Source organism: Lucilia cuprina, chromosome 4 (assembly GCF_022045245.1).
Source record: "Lucilia cuprina isolate Lc7/37 chromosome 4, ASM2204524v1, whole genome shotgun sequence".
NCBI lineage: Eukaryota > Metazoa > Arthropoda > Insecta > Diptera > Calliphoridae > Lucilia > Lucilia cuprina.
In genome coordinates, this window is record NC_060952.1 from 88,524,668 (window position 1) to 88,537,167 (window position 12,500).

Here is a 12,500-nt window from a genome sequence, read left to right on the forward strand (position 1 = left end):
TACCCCTTCTCCCCTATAAGCCCTCTTGTAGAAAATCTCTCTCTTTTTTGTCAATTATACGTAAAAATATTCCACAATAAAACAAATTAAATGCTTTATTTAAAAAAAATCAAAATTTTAACACACTGACTGGTGTAGGGTATTATATGATCGGCAATGTCCGACTATAAATTCATACTTGTTTTTAGTTTTAGTTGTAATGAAAATCAGTTAAACTGGCAGTGGAAAACAATAGTGATTCTATGCTTCAGTATGATGTACCAGACCTAATATATAATGGGACCGCATAAAAAGTCTAGTTTGTGAACATAGTCTTCATAGACTTGAGATAGTACTTCACTTTGTCTAAAAAAATCATGGACTAAACTGGCTGCATACTATTGTATAGAACATACATAATCTTTTATAAACTTACAATGTTCCTATTGCATTAAATTCTGATTTCCGTTTCTGATGCAACAAAGCTCGTCTCATTGCATTATTCTTGTGCGGTGCATGCGCTGTAAATTCCATTACATCTCCCGTATGATCGGCTTTAGTTATTTTCCAAGGCATTGATTCCATACTCCAATTAGTGGTCGGTGTTGGCATTACATGTACTGTCGCTGCAGTAGATTGTTGCATGCTGCCGGGATTATTTAGTGGTAAAAACATTTGTTGTTGCTGCTGATGGTGTTCTTGCATTTGTTGTATTATGGGTACATGTTCAGATGTTGATAGTTGTCTAAAATAACCAAACAAAATGTGAACAAAAATGTTATACACTTTATTATTCAACAACTTACTGTATGTTCATTGTTGTTAATATTAAATTTATTTGTTTCTTTTAATGCTATTAAATTTTATTTAAAAAAATCGTGTCTAAACTTTTTAGCTTTTTTTTGCAAATTTTTAACTGCTTGAAATTTTTGACATTTTGTTATTTACTTTTTTTGATTTTATTTACGTCTACTGGAATGTGCTAGAAAAGTGCAATCGAGTTGCCATATTTATACGATATAATAATTCGCTTGCCCTAAAATCGCTAGAATTTAACGTTATTATTAAAATAAGTATTACATAAAAACGCGTCTTCGCGTCAAAACATTACGCGCTTTTATACCTTCTTCGCGTTTTATGCTTCATGTTACATGCTGTAGAAAACAGCGTTCATTTATTTTTTTTTATCATTAAACTCATTTTATTTTATTCAAATTGATAAATGCACATTAAATAAAAATATTAAATTTCAAAATCAGCTGACATGTTCATGCGCCGCTTGTGACGCTTACAACGTTGTCAGTAAAATCACAGGATACAGAGACTTCACGAGCAAAAAGCTATTTTCGTCTCTTTCACACAAAACGATTTCAATGATTTTTTAGCTTTATTTTATATACCTCTTCTCACCAAACAATTTCAAAATCAAACAAAAGCTGATTTTAGACTTTTTTAAATGTCAAAAGTGACATCTCTGTATACTTTGTGGTAAAATGTTTTTTATTCTTTCATTATTAATTATTAAAATAAATATGATAAATACGCATTAAATAAAAAGTATTAAATGTCAAAATCAGCTGACATGTTCCTGCACCGCTTGTGACGCTTACAAGGTTGTCAGTAAAATGTCCAGAAAATGTTTTAATAATCGTCTAAACTTACAATTTTTCTTTTACAACGTCGTCAGAAAAAGCATTTTAAGCCGGAGGTTCATACTACGCGTCAAAGCATTACGCGCTTTTTATACCTTCTTCGCGTTCTACGCTTTAAGTTACATGCTACACTTTTAAAGCGTAATGTTTTTGTTTGATTTTTAAAAACTTCGCGTTTTTCTATAGCTTTTATTTCTTTTTTCATTATTAATTATTAAAATTGATAAATACGTATTAAATAAAGAATATAAAATGTCAAAATCATCTGACATGTCCGTGCGCCACTTATGACGCTTATAAAAGTAGAAAGTATATCTACTTTAAGCATTCTACGCGTCAAAGCATTCTACGCTTTTGTGCTTGTAACTTTCAGCATATAAATAGATTGGATCGACTTTTTTGACAGACGCATAGAATGGGAGAAAGCGTAAAACACGTGGTGTGGACCTCCAGCATTTGGGAAACTTTTGATTTTGCGTGAGCGAAAAAGAATATCATTCAACTCTCTTGCGGTGCAGAGTTTCACGTACTAGGAAACTTGTTTTGTTATTCTTCTCATTCGTACCACAAGAAATCAATGCAATTAACACGTAGATTCTGAAACAAAAGCTTCTATGTGTGGACATAAAGACATGGTTCACACTAGGAAACTTTTAATTTTTGTGTCTGGAAAAAGAGAAAGAAATATCAACCATTTCTTTCTCTCACACACAAAATCAAAAGTTTCCTAGTGTGAACCAGGTCTAAGGAAACTTCAAAAGAGAATTAAGAAAAAGTTTCTCAACAAAAGTTTTATATTTTGGACCAGGTCTAACCAATGCCTTTAGGAGGGAATCGAACCCACCACCTTCTGTCGACCAGACTAGAACACTAACCTACAGGAGACCACAAGTAAGTAAGTAAGTATTGAGTATTATTGACACATTTGTAGAATACAGGCAACTCTATTTTACAAAATATTGAATTTGCTATAAAAGCTCGTGCAAATTTCAAAAAAGATTTAAACCAACGTTGTATTTTAAACAGTGTGGTGCTATTGAAAATAAAATAAAATATTTATTATAAAAAAGTTAATAATAAAAAAATCAACAGAAGTGTGTTATAAAATTAAAAAAATATATAATTTTTAATTAATACAAAGTTCAACAATATAAACAATCATAATGCGCTTTATAACCAAGTAAGTTCAAATATGTAATTAAACAGCGAAAATTATAAACAAAAATGTTTTTTTTTTGTAAATTGTCTACATTTTTGCTTAAAATAATCTAGGTTTTGAAATTTTAGATTCTGTTTTGTATACTTCTAGCAAAAGTGCATTGTTTTCGTTTACATATCAATATTTTTCTTAATTTAAATTAATTTATTTATTAAACCCATTTCCAATTTCTTATCATACCTTTTGTTTAAGAAAAACATGTTTTTATAGGAATATTTTTTCAATCAATATTTATTGTAATTACGAAAATATATGTTGTTCTTCTTTCTTTTTTAACGCTTAGCACCATTTTATTTTATAACACGGACCTAGTAAATCGTAAATTATTATTATTATTTTTTTTAAATAACGTCAATACAAATTACGTTATCGGCTGTGTGTTGTTTCTAAGAGGCTCGGTATGGACCCCCTTGATAGTTTTTTTTCTGTCTTTGCTTATCAAGATTGAAAATTATTATTGTATTTACACTTGTAAATTATTGAAAATATTTCATCATTTATTCCTTGGCCTTTGAAAAACAAAATTAGTTAATAATTAATTTGACGTAATGTTTTTTTGTTTTTTTGAAATTGATAAATAATCATATTATTTTGTAAGTTAAGGATCGTGTTTTTACTTGCGTCATTTTGTTGTAATAATAACACGTTGCTTTTTAGAACTGTTAATAGAAAAATAAATTATCACGTTAGTTATGTGTTTATATTAATAAAAAAAAGCATTGTCTGGATAGACAAATTATTTAGAATTATTACGTTTATACTTACACATATATTGCATTAATACTAAATAGAACTTATTCTTTCTAAGCACTGTCTGGATATTCTATTAAAATTACACTCTTAAAAAATAACTAAAGTAGGTGGTCTATACCACGCGTTCACGTATTCTATACGTCTGTCAAAAAAGTAGATTCAATGTATTTATATGCTGAAAGTTACAAGCACAAAAGCGTAGAATGCCTTGACGCGTAGAATGCTTAAAGTAGATCTACTTTCTACTTTTATAAGCGTCACAAGCGGCACACGAACATGTCAGCTGATTTTCACATTTTATATTCTTCAGTTAATGCGTGTTTATCAAATTTAAAAAATTTAGATCTGATTCACACTAGGAAACTGTTATTGGGAAACTTTGGATTTTTGTGTGTGAGAAAAAGGAAATATCAACCATCTCTTTCTCTCACACACAAAATCAAAAGTTTCTCAACAAAGGTTTCCCAGTGTGAACCAGGTCTTAAATGAGTTTAATGATGAAAAAATAAAAAAAGCTGTAGAAAAACGCTAAAATGCCGCATTGTATATAAAAGTAATATAAATTAAAAACAAGTATGAATTTATAGTCGGACATTGCCGACCATATGATATCCTACACCAGTCAGTATATTAAAATTGTGGATTTTTTTTGTATAAAGCATATAATTTGTTTTATTGTGAAATTTTTTACTTATTGTTGACAAAAAAGAGATTTTTTACAAAAGGGCTCATAGGGGAGAAGGGGTAAATATGGGCATATCCTAATAAATTTTGGTATATGAAGTTACGTCTACTTCAAAGTCATTTATGTAGATTTTGATCGTTTTATTAGTAATTATAAGATAATTTTGACCTTCAAGTCATTTTCTGAAGGAAAGTTTGTATGGGGGCAAGGGTCAAATGAGGCCCGATCACTACAAAAATTAGTATTGTCATTTATTGTTCTATAAAACTAATTTTTGCTGATTTTTGTTGACATTATAAAACATATAACGTAATTGTGGGCCTAAAAGCCCGATTCGGGGAGTACGGTTGTATGGGGGCTAGGAGAAATAATAGACGGATTTCAACCATTTTCAATAGCGTTCGTCCTTGAACCAAAAAAAGAGTATGTGCCAAATTTCATCAAATTATCTTGAAAATTGCGATCTGTAGCGTGCGCACAAGGTTTACATGGACACACAGACAGACGGACGGACAGACGGACATAGCTAAATCGACTCAGAAAGTGATTCTGAGCCGATTGGTAGTCTTTAAGGTGGGTCTGCACAAACACATAATACCCTCCCCACTATAGTAGTGTAGGGTATAAAAATTATGTAATTTATTACAAAAAATTATTGCTATCAAAAGTATCTATTTTATAAACACAATTTCTTGCAGTGTATTTTGGAGCATATGATCAAAAGTTTTTTTTAATTTTGTATATATGTATGTATGTACATATAAATAAATAAATGTGTATGTATGGCGGTCGAACTATATACAATTTGGATAAATACGTTGCCTGTATTGTTGTTTTTATTTTAAAGACAGACAGCAAAACACGCGTTAAATACAAAACGTGAAATTAAATTTATTTCAACTTTGTAACGAGAAGCACGTTGTTTATATATTCTAGTGCAAAAAAATTATAGTGAAATTAATAAAAAACATTTTTAAAGTTACTATTTACTTGAAAGCAAACTAAAAAAAATCTAAAAGGTAAATAAAAAAACTGGATAAAATATACCTAATAAAGTTAATTATTATAAATAAATAAGAAATACTTTAATTAAAACATTCAATAAAAGAACTTATTGAATGGTTACAATATAAACAAATTTGTTATTGTCATTTGTGTAAAAGAATCGAAAAAAACTCTTTCCTACTGTTTTTTTAATTGTAAAGAGCTTTCTTTCTGTTTAGCACTTGTTGTTGTTTTTCTTCTTTCTTTAAGAGTGCATACTTTTTTTGTTCTTCCTAATTTACTCATTCAATTCAGTGGTTGTTCATTCCAATTTAGTATTTTCTATAAAATTTAAGTGTGCATATTGTTATTTAATTAATACTCAAAATTTCGTTTAATTTACAATGTTTACTGCGCGTTGGCTGTTACGTACAAAATTTCCCATTTATGGTTCGAATTTAATACAACATTCTTTTAGACGGCAACTTTATTTAAACAAATACAGGTTTGTAAAGTAAAGAAAAGCAAATTGTAAATGGAAAATCATTGAAGAGGTCTAAAAAAATTGACACACAACGAGGCTTTTTTTCTCATTCTCTCTTGCTCTTTATAAACTTTTTTAGTGTTGTCAACTTAGTGGTTGGTATAAAGCGCTATATAATATAATTAAAAGCAAGCTAGATATGTTCGTCAGCCTATCTGTGTGTGTCCAGGTCACAATTGTCATACTAAATTAAAATTGACACTTACGTTACAACAAGTAAAATTTCTATATTCGGTTGTGCCGAATCTTATATACCCTTCACCAAGTATGTTTTAAAAAACAGTTTTTATTTATTTTGTATCTCTGTACACATGTCACACATAACATACACACAAACAAATATAAACTGTAGCAGAAAGAAATATTAACCGTTGTACTGTAATACAGCAACAAATATACGAAAAAAATACACATCTGCATAAAACCAAATACATCTCCACACGCACATGTACATCTTTATCCAATTCACTGTGTTGTTGTTGCTTTTTTAACAAAGCATGAATAAAATGTGGCTTTTTTGATGAAATTTTCAGAGGTTGTCTCGGATTTTTGCTCATATCTCCGTTATTTATAGACCGATTTTGCTGATTTTAAAAAGCGATCTTCTTGAAAGCATGTCTAACTGAATTATTGAAGATTCGGTTATGGTTGATTGTTTTGCATAGCCCGCATACAGCCGTATACGATTAGAGCTTTTGAGCTCATTATTACATTAAAGTAATTTTAATGTTAACGTTAATCCATCAACAATCAATATTTGTAAAAGCCGACACTGTTGTTAGATCTTACAACGTTGTTAGATCTTACAATATAAACTTACAGTTTTTTTTCTTTTGTAACGTTGTCAGAAAAAGCATTACCGCCAATATTGAAAGACAAAATTTGTAAGTTTACACTGTTATTAGAAATTTTATGTACATTTTACTGCCAACGTTGTAAGATCTAACAAGCGTGTATACATAGCAGAAGAAAAGGCCATATTTCCACTTTAGAAAAAGTGAAAAAGTAAAAAAATCAATTTTGAAATATTTTTTCATATCGACCTAATAATTTTTTTTAACAAAATCAAAATTTATCCACTTATTCATAAACGCCTAATAAATTTATTGATGGTTTATTGTACGAATTTTTTAATGAAAAATGCGCGTAATAAACCTAAAATAAACGATTAATATTTTTATGAATATGTGAGTTAGGATTTAAATTTAGAGACGCTGCAGGTCTGAATATTTGCAATAAATAATTTAACAATAACATTACGTAATTATTCTAATCGATTTTGTTTCAACTTTATAAAATTATGATTAATTTGATTAACTTAAAAAAAACAATAAAATAATTACATTATTTTAATGTGTAATAGAATGAATTTTTAAAAATAAGAAACACCATTAAAGTGAATTAATCATAATAAAGATTGAATTCTCTAGAAAATTAATTTAAATTTAATGTAATCACCCCTAGAAGAAGCAAATCCATTTTATATTAATGCTTTACGATTGTGTGTATTCTGCATTATGTTCGTAGCTATTATATTTTTATACCCTACACCACTTTAGTCCGGAGGGTATATCGCATTTCTGCTGATGTTTGTAACATACAAAAATATTCGTACTTTATCTTAAAGTATACCATTCGGTTTAGAATCGTTTTCTGAGTCGATAAAGCTATGTCCGTCTGTCTGGCATGCTGACTGTCCATGTGAACCTTGTGCGCAAGATACAGGTTGCAATTTTCAAGATAATTGGATAAAATTTGGCACACACTCTTTTTTTGAACGTAGCCTTTTCAAAAAATAGATAAAATCGGTCCACTATTTCGCCTAGCCCCCATACAACCGTACCCCATGAATAGGGCCTTTGGGCTCATTTAATGATATTACCGATTTTTGTAATGATGGGGCCTCATTTGACTGACCATAGCCCCCATACAAACACTAATAACACTTTTAAATTCTACATAAATAACTTTGAAGTAGACGTGAATTCCTCTACCAACATTTATAAGGATAGGGACATACATATATTCCCCTACTCCTTTTTGACCGCTTTTGTAAAAAAATCCCTTCGGAATAAAGTATAAAGTTAAAAAACAAATCAGGTGTAGGGTATCATATGGTCGGATATGCCCGACTATATATTCATACTTGTTTTATTATTAAAATGATTACATATTTAAGTATTTATAGACTCTGTATATACATTATACTTATAAACTTTGTTAAAATTTAAAAAGTGGATCTTTAATATTAAATTCCAGTGACATGAAATTTATTTCTATAGGGTACTTATTAAACTATTCCTCCATGAATAGAACTTGAGTTGACATTACTCTGGTTACACTGTTATTGTACAGGGTTGCATTTTGCTTTTTAAAAGATGTATTAAAAAAGCTTTTTTTTCTACAAAGTGATCTACCTTTAAAGAACTTGTTTTTTTTATATAAAAGTGGTATAACAACAAAATGCACGTATCTAATGACGTCGGAAGTTGTGAAAAAGCTTTAAACGTAAAACTTTTGAAATTATTTGATATGAAAAATAAATTCATTGCTAATTTGTCTGTAAAACAAAGTGGAGCGTTTCAATAAATAAAGTGCATTTTTAAACAGTTATAAAGAAAAAAATATTAAAAATAAAGATAAGCAAGAAATAAAAAAACTTTTGTAATTAATTACATATATATAAAAAATAAGGCAAATTAATATTAAATAAATAAATAAAAGTGAAAAACATCAACATTGTGTAAATAAGAAATAGCACACGTTAATTGTTGACTCATTTAATGAGCTTTGTCTACTTTTTGTCTTCCCCCCCCCTTTTGTTGTGAATGTGTATGTATAGAAAGGGGAAGAACCATATTTTTCTTGGTATATTTTAACGAAGATAAGCACAATCGCAGCGCACAAATTATAGCAATTGGAAATTTTTAGAAGAAACACACTCTCATTACATTTTTGCTGGTTGATTTGTAAAGTAATTACGCAGCAGCAAGTTATAAATAAATCTTAATAAAATAAAAGTATTTTTTTCTTAAATATTGCAAATTGCAATTAATAAAAGAAGAGAGATTATCAAAAGAGAGAGAAAGAGCAACACTTCGAAGTATTCACATGTCAAAGTACTCTTGAAAAACATTTCACAAAAAAAAAAACAACAAACATGGAAAATATGATGCCATATGTAAATGTTGCAAACGAAAAGGATTTTCTCAATATGGATACACTGGAACGTATACGAAGTGTCAGCGAATCTTCAATGGGTGGCACCAGTGGCTATAATAGCACAACATCTCCAGGACCTGAAAATTCTCCAAACTCAAGTCGTTATTCACCGGTACAATCGCCAGATTCCATATTACAAAATGAATTTTCCCAATTAGTTATACCACCAATATCTTATCAACAAACACAACAAAATTCTTCACAATATGTACAATTGCAAAATGTACAAATGAATTTAAATAGCAGCCACAACAACAACAACCAGCAAGCTATTTTATATCAACAACCACAAACACACAATCAAAATATGAATTTTTCACATTTAAATTTTGGAAATCCTATAAATTTTCAACAGCAGCAACAATTTCAACAACCAATGGCCGCAGCAACATCAATGTCCTATACGGATGTTAAATATGAATACGAAGCTACTTTACGAATTACTGAACAACCGGTGGAGAAGTTTCGTTTTCGTTACAAGTCCGAAATGCATGGTACACATGGCTCTCTAAATGGTACCAATTCACAAAGAAATACAAAAACTTTTCCCGAAGTCGAACTATGCGGCTATAAGGGACCAGCCATCATACGCTGTAGTTTATTTCAGACTAATCGCGAGAGTCCACATTCACATCAGTTGGTTGTGCGCAAGGATGATCACGATATCTGTGACCCACACGAACTAAAAGTTTCCGAAGAAGTTGGTTACTTTGCAGAATTCAAAAATATGGGCATTATACATACAGCCAAGAAATTCATTGTTGAGGAATTATTAAAAAAGAAACGTAAACGTTTAGGTCGTGAAGTTTTGACAACAAAGGAAGATCAAGAGTTGTATAAGCAAACAGAAAAAGAAGCCAAGGATATGAATTTGAATCAGGTGAGAATGGCTTGCTGTGCAAATGTTTTATTTTTAATGATTCTAGAATGGCTACATATAAATTTCCGAGAAATTCCACTGTTGTAATACAATGACGTTAGAACTGGACCTAGACTAAAGTAGAACTGAACTGAAACTAAAAATGAACTGCACTTTTTCGAGCTAGAACTGAACTTAATTATAACTAGAATAGTAACAAAACAGAACTAGAAATAAACAAGAACGAACGTGGAACTGAAATTGAGTTATATTAGAAATAAACTAAAACAGCAGTAGAATTTCAAATAGAACGAGAAGAGAATTATAACTGGGATAACGGGATTTTCCAGTGGTGTTGTCTATTTAGCTATTCTAGAATGAAAAATAACTACAAAAAAGAACAAAATTAAAATAATAAAATTAAACTTATTTCATCATTGTTCTCAAAGGTACGTCTATGTTTCGAAGCATTTCGTATTGAAGACAACAAATCTTACACACCCATTGCCGCTCCCGTCTATTCAAATCCCATTAACAATCGTAAATCAGCACAAACGGGAGAATTGCGTATTACACGCCTGAGTATTGCAACCGGTAATGTTGCAGGAGGCGATGATTTGATATTATTAGTGGAAAAAGTAAGCAAAAAGAATATAAAAGTACGATTCTATGAAATGGTCGACGATGAACAGGTATGGGAGGCGTTTGCTACTTTTCGCGAATCCGATGTTCATCATCAATATGCAATCGTTTGCCGAACACCAGCCTATAAAGATAAGGATATCGATAAAGCAGTTGAGGTATTTATAGAGTTAGTAAGACCGTCAGATGATGAACGTAGTTATCCGCCTGTATCATTTCGTTATAAGCCCAGTGCTGCAGTAATATCACGTAAACGTAGGCGTACATGTTCATCTTTTAATAGCGGCTCCTGCAGCAATTCGGGTTCGTTAAGTTCAGGCGAATTACCTAAAACTATACAAGAAACACAGAAAATTTTAAATAAATCGGATGAACTTAAGGAATTATTAAATTCAGGATATATTAAGTCAGATGTATCATTAGATTCAGGCTTATTGGCATATTTAGATGATCCAAATATAAAAGATTTGGATTCAGTGCTAAATAATATGGAAAGTGGCGCAGGACGTATCGAAAGAGATGGTGTATGCACTACAAATGAAGCTAAAAACCACTATCACTATAAGAAATCTATGATTAGCAAAAAACAAATGGATTTAGCCAAACAGCAAAGTGTTCAACATCAACAGCCACTTAATTTATACTTGCAACGTATTTTAACCATATTTCAGGATACCATTAGATCTTCGACGCCAGCCAATACTACTAAACGAGATAGTGCCGCCGAACAAATTACCAAAATCATTAATGAACATTCAGAAAAATATGGTGAATCTCTGATACACGAAATCGTACTGGCGGACAATAATAAATATGCCATACCAATATTTAAAGTTTTAGATTATTTCAATTTAAATGAACTTTTAAATACTCTCCTGAATAAACGAACACAGACGGCATTACACTATGCCTGCCTCTATGGTCAGCCCACATATATAAGACCTCTTTTGAAATTGGGCTGTAATCCCAATATACAAGATTCCGAAGGTAATACCGCTCTTCATATAGCAGTACATGAGAAACACTTGAAATGTTTGGAAAGTTTTATTAATTCGGAAATGCCTTTGAATCTGAATCACCTAAACGATGATGGTTTTACACCTCTACACTTGGCCATACGTGATAATAATTACGATATTGTGGCCAAACTATTAAAGTTTGATGCCAGCACTGTGGCAACGCCTTGCAGTAAAGATGGCAGTAATGCCTTACACATGGCTGTGCAACAACAGAATCTAAAATTGGTTAATTTAATCTTGGACAATAGCCCCTTAATAGCTACTCTTTTATATGCCAATAATAGGGCCGGTCATACGCCTTTGGATTTGGCCAAACAACTAGTAACGGCTGATGAACAAGGAAAACAGATATTAAGTCTACTAATGACATTTTACAATAAATATCCTTCCCAGGATAAAGCAGAAAAAATGGATATTAACACATTTAATGATGATGAGGATGGAGAACATAAGCTGGTTATAAAAGAAGAAGAGAATTCATGTTCATCTACCGAAGATGATGAAGAGGATAACAGCAGTAATTTAAGTGCAACGGAAGCTAAAACAATATCCCTGACGCCAACACAAAACAAACTAATAAAACCAGTCGAAATTAAACAAGAAATAGTCGATGATAATATTACAATTACAACTGCCCCTACAACAATACTCACTGTAGGGGATCTAGAGTTGGCTTTAAATAATAAAGACATTTTCTCTAAACTCAGTGCTAAACTAAATGAGAATGAAAATTGGAAAAAAATGGCCACAGCAATGGAAATGACACATTTTTATTTAACAAATGCTCCAGCGTTTCTTAATTACTTAAAACGTAATATAAAAACAGTAAATTGTACACAATTTACAGCAGAATTAGAAAAAATTGACAAAAGTTTAATAAATTTATTATTAAATAATTAATATTAAACATTAAAATTTTATATTATTAATAATTTAAGTTTA

The 12,500-nt window shown here is 30.5% G+C and overlaps 3 protein-coding genes and 1 long non-coding RNA gene across 6 annotated transcripts in view; 2 read left to right on the plus strand and 2 right to left on the minus strand.

The window, feature by feature from the left end:
• The window catches only part of LOC111688375 (adenylate cyclase, germination specific), a 2,722-nt gene extending 1,826 nt beyond the window's left edge, over positions 1–896 (minus strand). The window contains exons 1-2 of the mRNA XM_023450878.2: positions 786–896; positions 416–724 (exon numbers count right to left, since the gene is read on the minus strand). Coding sequence (XP_023306646.2) covers positions 416–724; positions 786–796 — 320 coding nt within the window. The 5' untranslated portion in view covers positions 797–896. The remainder of the gene's footprint in view (positions 1–415; positions 725–785) is intronic.
• Positions 897–2,668: 1,772 nt separating this feature from the next.
• The window catches only part of LOC111676766 (bifunctional methylenetetrahydrofolate dehydrogenase/cyclohydrolase, mitochondrial), a 13,730-nt gene continuing 3,898 nt past the window's right edge, over positions 2,669–12,500 (plus strand). The window contains exon 1 of one of the 3 annotated variants that reach the window (XM_046949404.1): positions 2,669–2,811. In XM_046949404.1, coding sequence (XP_046805360.1) covers positions 2,795–2,811 — 17 coding nt within the window. In that variant the 5' untranslated portion in view covers positions 2,669–2,794. Of the gene's footprint in view, positions 2,812–5,151; positions 5,308–5,629; positions 5,778–12,500 lie in introns of those variants that run through there. The other 2 variants (XM_046949405.1, XM_046949403.1) reach the window with 2 other exon arrangements.
• On the minus strand, positions 2,803–5,713 carry LOC124419528. Its single transcript, XR_006940670.1, has 3 exons — positions 5,676–5,713; positions 5,552–5,614; positions 2,803–3,509 (listed from the first exon to the last, which is right to left on the minus strand). It is a non-coding gene; the product is annotated as an uncharacterized LOC124419528 (long non-coding RNA).
• Positions 8,389–12,500, plus strand: part of LOC111688371 (nuclear factor NF-kappa-B p110 subunit) — a 4,375-nt gene continuing 263 nt past the window's right edge. The window contains exons 1-2 of the mRNA XM_023450873.2: positions 8,389–9,918; positions 10,347–12,500. The exon at positions 10,347–12,500 is cut by the window's right edge and continues 263 nt beyond it. Coding sequence (XP_023306641.2) covers positions 8,977–9,918; positions 10,347–12,458 — 3,054 coding nt within the window. The 5' untranslated portion in view covers positions 8,389–8,976 and the 3' untranslated portion in view covers positions 12,459–12,500. The remainder of the gene's footprint in view (positions 9,919–10,346) is intronic.